The sequence below is a fragment of the Benincasa hispida genome, chromosome 3, assembly GCF_009727055.1.
Source record: "Benincasa hispida cultivar B227 chromosome 3, ASM972705v1, whole genome shotgun sequence".
Lineage (NCBI taxonomy): Eukaryota > Viridiplantae > Streptophyta > Magnoliopsida > Cucurbitales > Cucurbitaceae > Benincasa > Benincasa hispida.
In genome coordinates, this window is record NC_052351.1 from 31,387,364 (window position 1) to 31,399,531 (window position 12,168).

The 12,168-nt window shown below is 30.5% G+C and overlaps 1 protein-coding gene across 1 annotated transcript; it reads right to left on the minus strand.

Annotated features, from left to right (window-relative positions):
• Positions 1-3,242: 3,242 nt before the first annotated feature.
• Positions 3,243-10,643, minus strand: LOC120074420 (glucomannan 4-beta-mannosyltransferase 9-like). The gene is made up of 9 exons (XM_039027539.1): positions 10,101-10,643; positions 9,926-10,024; positions 9,563-9,815; positions 6,185-6,295; positions 5,318-5,454; positions 5,122-5,235; positions 4,830-5,029; positions 4,526-4,720; positions 3,243-3,954 (listed from the first exon to the last, which is right to left on the minus strand). The coding sequence occupies exons 1-9, from the start codon at positions 10,431-10,433 to the stop codon at positions 3,792-3,794; spliced, it is 1,605 nt and encodes a 534-aa protein (XP_038883467.1). The 5' UTR covers positions 10,434-10,643; the 3' UTR covers positions 3,243-3,791.
• Positions 10,644-12,168: the final 1,525 nt, after the last annotated feature.

Consider the following 12,168-nt stretch of genomic DNA (forward strand, 5'->3'; position numbering starts at 1 on the left):
GGAAGCTCGCCGCCTGAACTTGAATTGGGAAAGAGATGCAGGGAAGATGAAAGCTGTGAATTCCGCAGCCCTACCGATTACGGGGATAGCAAAGAGAACTCCGGTGAAGTTAGGAGACTGGAAGGGCTTCGTTGACTTCGTAATTGTCAAGATGGATGATTTCGACGTGGTACTGGGGATGGAATTCCTACTTGAATATAAATTCATACCAATGCCCCTCGCCAAATGCTTAGTCATTTTCATTGTAAGTGACCACTCCAACCCCCTTCTAGCATACTTTCATATCCTGTATTGTATTAGCATAGTTAGCTTGCTTTCTTTACATTTTCATTGTAAGTGACCACTCGCTTTTTGGCATATGCAAGGGCGCCAGTTGGCTTTTTGTTCAGAATGCACTATATGGGGATAAGACTAACCATCACTTCCTCATACCCGGAGTAGTACTCTATAAAACCGTTGTTGTTGCCTATTGCTTTCTAGTCTACTACAATCTTTCTTTCTTTATTCACACTCACAAATCTTCTTACGAAAACCTTTTCTCTAAACCCGTTTTCTAAAACCGTTTTCCCTAAAACGGAGGTGGAGGTTGCAAGAGGCACTTGGTGTGCCATCGGCAGTCCGTATTTGAGTTGGCTGGCTTGTTCGTGAGCGGGAACAAGTGCCGCACAATCGCTAAGAGAAGCTTCCGAAAGAGCGATTGTGACACAAGGCGTTCACACGCCTTCCACTTAGGATTCAAATCCCATCAAATTTTTAAATTTTAAAAAAGATTTAATTGTATCATTTATTTATAATTCCACCTTCCTATGAAATAGGAAGTGGAATGTTAGTTACACATTCTACGTTTTTTCCTATAATTAGTGAAAAATGTGGAGGCTTCTCCCTGACTTTTTTCCTTTTTAGACTTTGATCTTCTGCCATTTTTCTCTTCTTCCAGTGGAGATGGAGAGTTGATTTTAAGAACATACAAGTGATAAGAGTTTCATAAGAGGTTTTAGCTACTACACAAAATCTCTTGATAGATCGTTGTATCTTTAGAGTGGAGTGCCAGATAACTCAATGCAGTGGGGGCACATCTTTGCTATGGATAACACTTATTGGCGTGCCTCAATCTCATAAATTATAGGAAGTTTCAATTTCTTATTCTATTATTATCTTAATTATTGTAGATTTATTTCAGGATTTTTTATTCCCCTAATTATTTTTTCCAACATATAAGTGAAGGAATTGAATTCCTTATGCAGAAGCGTGCAATCGTTGTTTGCCTTAATTGTGTTGGATGAGTTTTATATAGAACAATAAAACTGAAGAATTAAACACTCTTAAGAATTTCAAAAGGAAAGGAAGTGTTACCTTTGAAGATCAATCTTCAATTAGTGTACCTTTGATTTTTGAAGATCAATCTTCAATTTCTTGATCAACCCTATGGAATTAATCCTTCAGAGCACTGCACGAACAAAATCATGAGTAGGACATTACCAAGAGACATTCTCTGCGATCCCTTTTAGACAAGGTGGTTTGTAGGAACCTTGTGGAAGGCAAGGGGAAAATAGAGAATTCCTTTCTCTAAGAGTATGTGAGATGGAGAGAATGTGTGACAGAGAATTTTTACATGGATCTTTTTCCAGCAACCCATTCAACTGCAAACTATTCTGCAGGTTTAGAGACATGAAGAGAAAGGGTATGCACTCTCTCTCCACCCTCCCACTCCCCTACAATATAGGGGAGTTTAATTTAATTTAATTAACTAAATTAATTGAATTAAATAAAATCAATTATTAAATATTAAATATTTAATTTAATTAATTTTGATCATATTCTAAATGTGTATTTCTTATCTAACCTATAGTTTTAATATGAATTTTATTCATATTAATTATAACCTATAGTTTGAATATAAATCTAATCTATACTAATTTAAAATTTGAATCTTGTTCAAATGTCAATACTTTCATATTATATAGTTTAATTTTGATTTTAATTCAAAATTAACTTTATATTATAATGTACATTAATTGTATCACGTGCATTTAATATTATTTTTGTATCATATACAATCAATTTCTTTTACAATAATTTGAACTCTTCAAATTCTTTCCACTTTAAAATCCTTGTTTAATTTATTTGTAAGCTATCAGACGGACCTAATGAACTTACGGTTATAAGCTCCAATGATTCATGATTAATTAATTAAACTCTTTAATTAAGTTAATCATTATTCATTAACTATGAGGCACTCTATTAAAGACTCATAGTTGCACTCCTATGAACTACAATATATTTATGTGTCCATTGAATTAACCATATTTTGTAAGTCAACCATTTACAAATTGTTCATAATTACAATTGGGTCAAATTACCATTTTACTCCTATAGTTACCTCTTGTACCTTAAGTATCATTGACCCTCTAATGAACAATTTTGTTCATGGTCTAAACATAAACAAAGTCCCTTTCGGACCAACGAGAGAGTGAGACCTCGTTGTTCAAGTCTCGGAGTCAGCACTTAAAGGAACAATCTGCTTACTTTTCCTAAAGTTAGGAAGGGGGAAATTTCATCTCTTGAAGTTATGATCCTAACTCCTCACTTGGTATTGTTCTCAAAATGGTAGACATATTGAGTCAGCAACTAAGACCACTCTTATCTATACAAATCAAAGCACAACCCTTATGAGCAGAAGTTCATAACTCACTCGAGATTGAAATCGAGTTACATGGTTCTCGCTTGAAATATAAATATCTTCAATTAATGGTGTTATAAAGAGAGATTATATTTCGTAGTTCGATCAATACAAACTCACTATATAGGATACCTCCACTTGCATGTCATTATATAAATGATCTGGATCAAATCATTTGTAACACTTATAACTGTTGTAATGTTTACAAAGTGGGTCGTATCTACAATGTTCCAGGATAAGGGTACCTAGTCTTATCCATATATTATAGATCTTTCAGGTTATTGCTTGAACACGGTCCAATTGTACTAAATAATCATAAATCTTAATTTATTGGATTTTGAATTATGCAAATGATAAATTAATAACACTTTATCCATTAAATAAATACTTTATTTATTTATCAATAATTTATATAGACAACGAGATTTAGGACATAAATTCTAATGTATAAGGCGTATATTACTTCATTTGAAATAGATAATTCAAAATTTTCAAAAAAAATAATAATAAAAAAAAAAAATTCAAAGGAGAGAGGGTGTTTCAACGCACTATAACAAATATCTATCTCACAATCTTATTTTCCAACTGTTTATTTATATTTGTAAAACATAAGAAAGTACATAACCAATGGAGAGTAAAAAAAATAATAACAAAATTACAAAGAAGATGCTAAACAGAGACCATAAGGTCAATGTGAGCAAGTTCCATTCTTACACTTCACATATTAATTTTTTTTAAAAAAAAAAATCTGCACTAGCAGAGAGGATGGTTGTAAATTGTTGAGAACTCCCAAATATATTCACATAGACTTCCTCAACTTATCTATTTTTGAGTTTTTCCATGTCAAAAAATAAAAAAACTAAAAGAAAGGCTATATTTTTCTGCCCTTTTCTTTTTTCTCTCTTTACAAACTAATTTATATTGCAGAGGAATGAATTTGGATGGAGAAAAAAAAAACACATGATACATAATATAAAATCTAATGAAAATTAAATTTCGAAGAATAAATATAGAGAGAAGCATGGCAGTAAAATAAGGGAAAAGAAAGTTATGGGTATAGAGAAGAAGTTATGTAGGCAATAGTGGTGGTGGTGTTGGCGGCGGATTCCGATCAGAAAGAAGAAACATCGGTGCCAACGAATCCAAGTCCGACGATGCAGAAGGCTATGGCTTGAAGGAAGAGGAAAATGAAATATTGGTTTTTGCCAAAGAAAATATCGTAAATTCCACATAAGAACAAATAAGCACCCACTCCAAGCTCCCACATCAGAACCCTATCATTATTGTCAATATATATAATTAATTAACCACACAAACTTTGTCATTTGTTTAATAAATATGCATCTTATATTTTAGAATTTGCAATATTATATCTTTTAGAATCAAAATTGTTTGGTAGAGAGGTGTAGTGGTGACTTGAAACAAAAATTTTGGATCATCGCTTTGTTTTTGAAATATAAGCCAAAATTTTGGAAGGTGTTTTCTAATTTAAAGAAAGAGTGTGAGTTATGTCATTTTGTATTAAAAAAAAGTTAAAATATCATTTTGGTCCTTATGCTTGGAACATTGTTCAATCTTAATCCATGTATTTTCACATATTCAATTTTATTTCTTTTACTTTTAATAAATCTTAAATATAATATATATGTGATTTATTGTTAATTTTCATTTTTTTAAAAAAATAAAAATGGCTATGTATCAATATTTTTCACTATAAATTTTGAAAACATACATTATATTTTCTAAAAACTATTAATATTATTATTAATTTTGAAAGGCTATACGTTTAAGATTTATTGAAAATATATGGACTAAAATTGAATCAATTTGAAATGAACTCCATACCTTTCTCCAACCCAAAAGCGAGGCTTTTTAGGGGTTTTAGGAACAGGTTTAGGCTTGGAGGCGTCGCCTAATTTCTCAGTCACAATCCATTCATTTACTCTGCTTGCCTCCAACAACCCAATGATTGTACCCTTGGTTCTGTGCATTGCCATTACGTTCTCAAAAAGAATCCAATACACCAATAAATGTAATGACCTACAAAATTTAGATAATAATAATGATTAGATCATATATATCTCATATGGAACGAACTCAAAGACTAAGAATTTGAAATCAAAATTAAAATTAAAATTAGAGCAGTGACCTCGGAGTGCCAACGGCATTGAGAAGGGTAATGATAGAAGGAATATATACAGATCCCCACTTGGGAACCTCAACTTCCGGTACCAACACTGTGGCCGGTAATACAACGCAGTAAAATACGAAGGTGTTTATGTGGGCTACCACTTTTCTTACGAAGAAGAAACTGTATATCACATGTACCTTCTTCCATGCTGTTACTTTCTGCCACCACAAACATTATTTCAATCAATTTCAAACTTTACGAACTCTTAATATATATATATATATGGAGGGAGGTTCGTTTTATTAATTACCTTGTTCGTGATAATCTCCATAATCATCTTTCTTAACAAATTGGCGGGGCCGCATGACCATCTGTGCTGTTGGTAACGGTAGGCTTTCAATGAGCTGGGCAGTTCATTTTTCACCTGCACATATATGTATATTAAAAACATAAATATATGAATTTTAATGATCATTTGATGCAAGTTTAGATTAAATAAAATAAACCTTAAGGTCACCAAGATACAGGAATTTCCAGCCTTTGAGACTGGCACGCACGGCCAAGTCCATGTCTTCCACAGTGGTGCGATCTTTCCATCCACCAGCCTCATTCAGTGCCGCAATTCTCCAAACACCCGCCGTCCCTGTTTCCACGTTCAAAATTTTATCCATTCTCATTATTTGCTAAATATGGTAAAATAGTAAAATTACTGTAAAATGATAAGATTGACCTACAAAAATGAGTCCAAATGTTATTTGACTTGGTTTTTCCAAAGAAGAAAGTCTAAAGTACTCGCTCGACTACATCTAGCCAAATAGTTAATATGAAATCTTTTTAAAAAAATATTAAATCAAAATTATTTATGACCAGCTTAAAAAAAATGCATCATATAGGTGCAATCTAATCATTGTCGTGTTTTAAAATAATATTATATAACACTTGGTCAAACTTTTTTAATATTTTTTTTTCATCATTCTTTCTCCCAACTCTTGTTTTATTTCTCCCTAGAAAGGCACAATAGATGGTGGCAACAAATGAAGTATTTTCAAATGCCAATCAAATCAAGCGTAGAGGATAAAAGTAATCGAAAGCAGAAAAGATGAACTAGAAAACGAGAAAGAGCAAAAAAAGTGAACTAGAACTAGAACGAAACAAAAAAATAAATAAATAAATAAAATAGACATTGAGATGGATAGAGAACCAAATCACTAATTTCTAATGTGAAAGATCATGTCAATCAACCCACTTTCTTCAATGGTTAGAAAGTTTTGTTTAAAGGAGGTGGTGATGTTTCATTTTTTTCTTAAAAGAAAAAGGAAAAAAATAGGTCATACTTACGAAAACGAAAAAAAAAAATCCTTAACCCCGATTACCATTGAAGCCAAAGAAGGCGTAAGTGGAGGAACCCACTTCTTGCTCCACGGTGAAATGATAATCCAATGACATTTCTTGCATCCTTGTTAAAAAGCACTCATTTGCGTTCACTGCACAATAAAATTTAAAAAAAAAAAAAAAAAAAAAAGCAATAAATTAAAATCAATTTCCAAATTACAGAAAAGCCCCCCACTGGCATCCACTTCACTTTGATTGATTATAAATAATAGAGCCCCACCCCCACAAACAAAGGGGGACCTGATTCAGGTCCACTATTCTACTCCGTAGTCCTTACCACATGCCATTGCCGCCTCAAATAACATCAAATTTATTTTTACTTCCTTAAATTAAATTTTAACTTTATATTTATTTGAGGAAGGAGGAAATTGGACCATAGGGAAATGATAAGTGTGTCAGAAATCAACAGCTAAATTGAATACAACACTTCGAAAGAATTGGGCCATTACATTACATGGAATAGAATTGATGTTCTTTCTTTTACAAGTAATTAATTTACACAACACATACACCACCTCTATTATTATTATTATTCACTATATCGTTTCTTTGTTCTTCCCACAACCTCTTATCTTCTCGACATTTTGCCTAGATTTCCTGTCGGGTATTTCCTCTTTGTCCACGAATACTCTTTTCTTTCACCAATGTTATGTCCCAATTTATTATTTCCCCACATCCTTCTCTTCTCCTTACAAATATTCCTTTTACGTAGTAATATTTGATCATGTATGTATATATATTCACTCATTGTCTCACCACAAAAATTCTCTTCCAAACATATATGGAGTCTTTTGTCTCTATACTCTTATTTAATATTTTTCTATTGTCAAAATGAGTATAGTTCAACTGACATAGTGTTTATTCTATTAATTTTAAAGTGAGAGGTTAAATTTTTCCATCCCACGTATTTAATCTATATATATATATATATATATTCCGTCTCGATATTGGAAAATTTTCTATAAGGTGTGTATACTTCATATTTATCCTATAAATGAGAACCAACAAATTCTTCATAAACTTTGCCTAAAAGGTTCATATTTTATGAACTCTTAGTTTTACGTTAGCTTTGTGTTTGATAGGTCATCGAACGCTCAAGCTTGTCTCTATATCTAATAAGTATTTAAAACTTTAAAAATATCTAATCAATCTCTAAATTGTAAATTATATATCAAATAAATTCATGTATGTATCAAGTAAATTCATGAATTTTAATTTTGTATCAATTAAATCTATGAATTTTAAGAAGCACCAAATAGATTTCATGAATCTTTAATTTTGTATCAATTAAGTCAAAATTTTGAAAAATATGAATAGGCCAAATACCTATTAAACACAAAATTGAAAATTCATGAACATATTTGATATAAAATCTAAAGTTTAAGACTTTATTGAATATTTTTAAATTCATAGATAAAAATAGATATAAGAAGTTTTAAGAACCAAATATATACATTTAAAAGTTTAAAATAATAAACTTGTAATTTAAACATATACGAGTTGTTTTCAAATATAAGAAAATGAAAAAAAATATATTTATAAATTCGTTGTCTTCGCGGTTTGTTGGATTTTGTTTTGTTTTTTACATGTGTCTTGCCATACATTTATTTTAAGAAGGAATTTAAGAGCTCATTTACTAAGTTTGACCAAACTTGTTCCCACCCAATATATTTACTCTTGTAGTTGCCCACAGCCTCCTAGGGACCTGCCCATCTAATAATTCTACCTCTTATTTAACTCCTGTCATCATAAATGCCTCATATAATCTATCCTCTTTTTTTTTTTTTTTTTTTTTTTTTTTTTTTTTTTTTTTTTTCTTTTCTTTGTTTTTAAAAGTTTTTATTAAGCATATGGACTTTAATATTTTGTTGTCTCAAAAACACCAAAATTAATAAATTGAAAGCATGTGGTCTAATTAAGGAGTAGGAGGAATGTAAGGGGCATTATAGGAAAGGAAAAGAAAAGATAGTGGAAGTAGACCTTTTGGCAATAAAAGGAACTTTCCCACCAAGAATACTCCATTATGGAGGGGTGGGAACCAAAAAAATTTCCAAAGTCCTTTTTTTACGTTATTAAATAAAGGGAGATTTTCAAAAAATAAAAAGGAGGAAAAAATATTTACACAAATAGAAGAATTTAATTATAATTGTGATAGATATTATTTTCAGGTTCATCAATGTTTGTAATGATAGAAACTAATACAAATTTATTAATGATAAATGTTGATAGAAGTCTATCAATATCTATTAGTGATAGAAATCGATAAAAGTCTATCATTGATACTATTATTGATAGAAATTGATACAAGTATATTATTGATAAATGTTAATAGGAGTCTATTAGTATCTATCAGTATTTTTTTTTTGTTATTTTGTAAATAGTTTGATATTTTTTCTATGAAAATTTATCTTAAATAAATTAATTAAAATAAAAGTCAAAACATAAATTTGTTGTTTGAAAACAAAGAAATTAAAGAGGAAAAGGAAATTTCAGATTTGGCCAAGCAAATCCTAACAACGTGGAAAATTCAAGTGATACAATACAATAAGCCTACCTTTGATTTCTTTTTTTCTTTTTTTTTCTTTTTTCTTTGAAGAAGAAAATTTTCAAAATGCATTCAACAGGTTTGGTCACCTGCCCTGTGGGCCCTGCCCCAAAAAGCAAGTTTAGAAATAAAAAATCAATATTTTGATTGTTTTGTAATTCATGTAATTTCAATTATTTAATTTTAATTTCTATAATTTTTATAAAACTGAAAAATAGTCTGTGGAATTAAATTGTTATTGATCTTTTTCGATACTAATTTACTCTTTATGAATATCATTTTCATAAATGGTGAAATAATATTCACATAATATATTTTTTACATATAAATTATTATTATTATTTAAATAATAGATAAAAATTAACTTTGGATGCCAAAATTTTTAAGATTATATAAAAGTATAAGAACAATGAAAAGTATAGAAAACAAATGAAAAAAAAAAAAACAAACTATATGGACCAAAATGGAATTTTAAAAGAAGGTCACACGTGTCAAATCCGGCAAGCAGCGTGGTTATACTGAAGGTTTTTTTTGTTAAGAAAAACGATTGGCTGGATAGTTCTAATAATCAAACCGCCGACACTTTTAAACTCTCTTAATCCCCTAATTTCCCTTCAATTATTACTGTTATCTCTTTCATAATCCTATTTCACCATCCCCCCCCCCCCCCAAAAAAACATTTTATAGCTCATTAACTCCACGAAATTAGTATCCATGCCTTAAATTCACTAAAATAAATTCATGCACACATCCAACCAACCAAATTTAATGTCTTAAAATAAGTTAATTTTAGCGTGTTTAAAATAAGACTTACCAAATTTCCAGCGAGCTTGAACAAGGGCAATTTTGGGGTTATGAAGAAGAAAAGGAACGGTTCGCCAAAGAAAATCCGGTTCAGGTTGAAAATCAGCATCGAAAATGGCAACGAAATCACATTGCTTCACATAGCTTCTTTTCAGACCTTCTTTGAGAGCCCCAGCCTTGTAACCATTTCTGTTGTCTCTTATTTCGTACTTTATGTTTATTCCTTTGCTAGCCCATCTTTGGCATTCCATTTCCACTAAATCCTACATCATTTTTATTATTATTTATTCCCAAACTCAAAACATTCCTTCAGTAAACAAAATTCACATCACGTTTAATAAAATAAAAATTCAAACAAAAAAAATTACGCTACCTTAATTATTGGGTCTGTAGAATCGTCAAGAACTTGAATAATGATTCGATCCGACGGCCATGAAAGGCCACATGCAGCCCCAATTGAAAGCTGATACACCTATAATTAAAAGGAAAAACAAATCATTACAAAAACGAAAATTACTTAATTAGTTAGTTAATTAGTTAAAATTTACCTCTTTTTCGTTGTACATTGGGATTTGAATTAAAACCATAGGATAAACAGAGTTGCCAAGCTCGATATCGTCTTTCATGGGCTCCCATTTGTAACGCTTCTCTGGTTTTCTTCTAAAGAGTTTGACCAAAACAATGACGATTCCCATATAAACTCTTTCCAGGAACAGCATTAACGACATTATAAGGCAAAGGAAAACCGACAGTCGGAGCAGGGGAACGACAACTGGAGCTCTGATTGCTTCCCAAGGCAATGAGATTACTTGGAACGACATGTCGTCGCTCGGTCCTTGCAATGCTTCTGGGAAAAGAGTCGCTGAGGAAATCCTCTCCATTTTTTTTTTCCGATCTGTTTGTTCTGGAAAAAAAAATTTAAAGAGAAACAGAATATTATGTTGCTTTGGATTGACGCAAAATGAAACGAAATTTTGAAGTGATGAAAAAAATAAAACAAAAGTGTGCGTTGGGAATTTTGCTTTTCTGCTTCTGCTGCAGAGGAAAAGGAAGCAGAAGCAGAGGCTGGAAGTGGGAAGTAATAAATGAAGAACAAAAGTAGGAGGTTTATATAAGCTTTTCAAAAGTTTCTTCTTCTTCCTATTTCATTCTTGTTTTTTTTAAAAAAATATTAATGAATATTTATTGAATTGTTTTTCAAATATAAAAAAATAAAGTAAAATATTTATAAATATAGCAAAATTTTACTTTCTATCCTATTTGTACTATCTGTATCTATTTATGTTATGATAGACACAAATAGTCGTCTATCACATTTTTATCGCAAATTGACTAAGATATTTTATTATTAATTATAGATATTTTACTATTAATTGTAAATATTTTTAAAAGTTTTGTCATTTAAAATAATTTTTTTTTTATTATTGGGTTATTTTCCCTCCTTTATCAGTGTACAATTTTTTGTATTGCATAATTTGATCTTTTCCAAAGCGATGGGAGCTATTTTTGTTTGTTTTTTTTTTTTTTTGGGTACTGTTGTCAACCATAAATATTGTTGGGTTAAAATATAATTTTTTTAAAAAAATGAATAAAGTAAAAGGAAAGATTTTTATTTTGAGTGTGTATTAGGCAACCGACATCGCTGTGAGTCTGATCTGGTAAAAGCTTTTATCCCTCCTCTGTGGCCGTCGCTATGGCTGATTTGGAACTTTATTCTTATAGATAACTGTGTTATATGTATGACTAAATTACTAATTTAGTCTCTGCCAATTCGAGTAGTAACCTTCGAAGATGTTGGTGCGCGAAAGTTGCATGGGTCCGTTGTGGTCTCGGGCCCCTTGTGTGCTATCTATAAGTCCACTTTTTCGGTCTGGTCTTATTTTTTGAGTTGACTTAATTGAGTACTCGTACTAGTACTAGTATGATAATGAATGGACTACACTCCAATTTTTAAATTAATATAGAAAGTGTATAATTCAGTTAATCATAGATAATAAGGATGAGTTCTTCTTTAGAGTTTTCTTAGGAATTATCAAATGTGGTTATTTATAGTAGTCTTCATCAGACACTTTTTATGATTACGTGTAACGTTGACAATGTCAGAATAGCTGCAATTCTCAAGATTGCAGAGCATTAGAATTGAGTTCGGAACGATTATTTTTCCAATTAGTATAATTATTCAACACAATTGAATTCAAGAGTCTAACTTTTCTCTTTTGGGATGCAACCTATGTCGCATCGGGGTCTTGTCTAGGATAATTCTCAACAAAAAAAATTAATATAATATCTTTTATTTTTTAGAAAAATATTTAGATGCATTTTAGTATGTACCTATTTTTATGCAATATATTCAATTGTTTAAAAATTGTTCTCGGATGCATTAAGACATTTTGTCATTGGAGTGGAATGTAAAAAATTACCTTATAAAGTATTGTTATTATTTTTACTGATTCCTAATTCTATTATAATCAAATAATATCATAATAGACAAAACTTGTTATATAAAAAGATATTTGTCAATATAAGTTTTGATAAATCATATGGACTAAATTGAAACTTATAAACCATATAAACTATATTAGAACTTAGGTCACGTTTATCAAATTGTAACGAAAA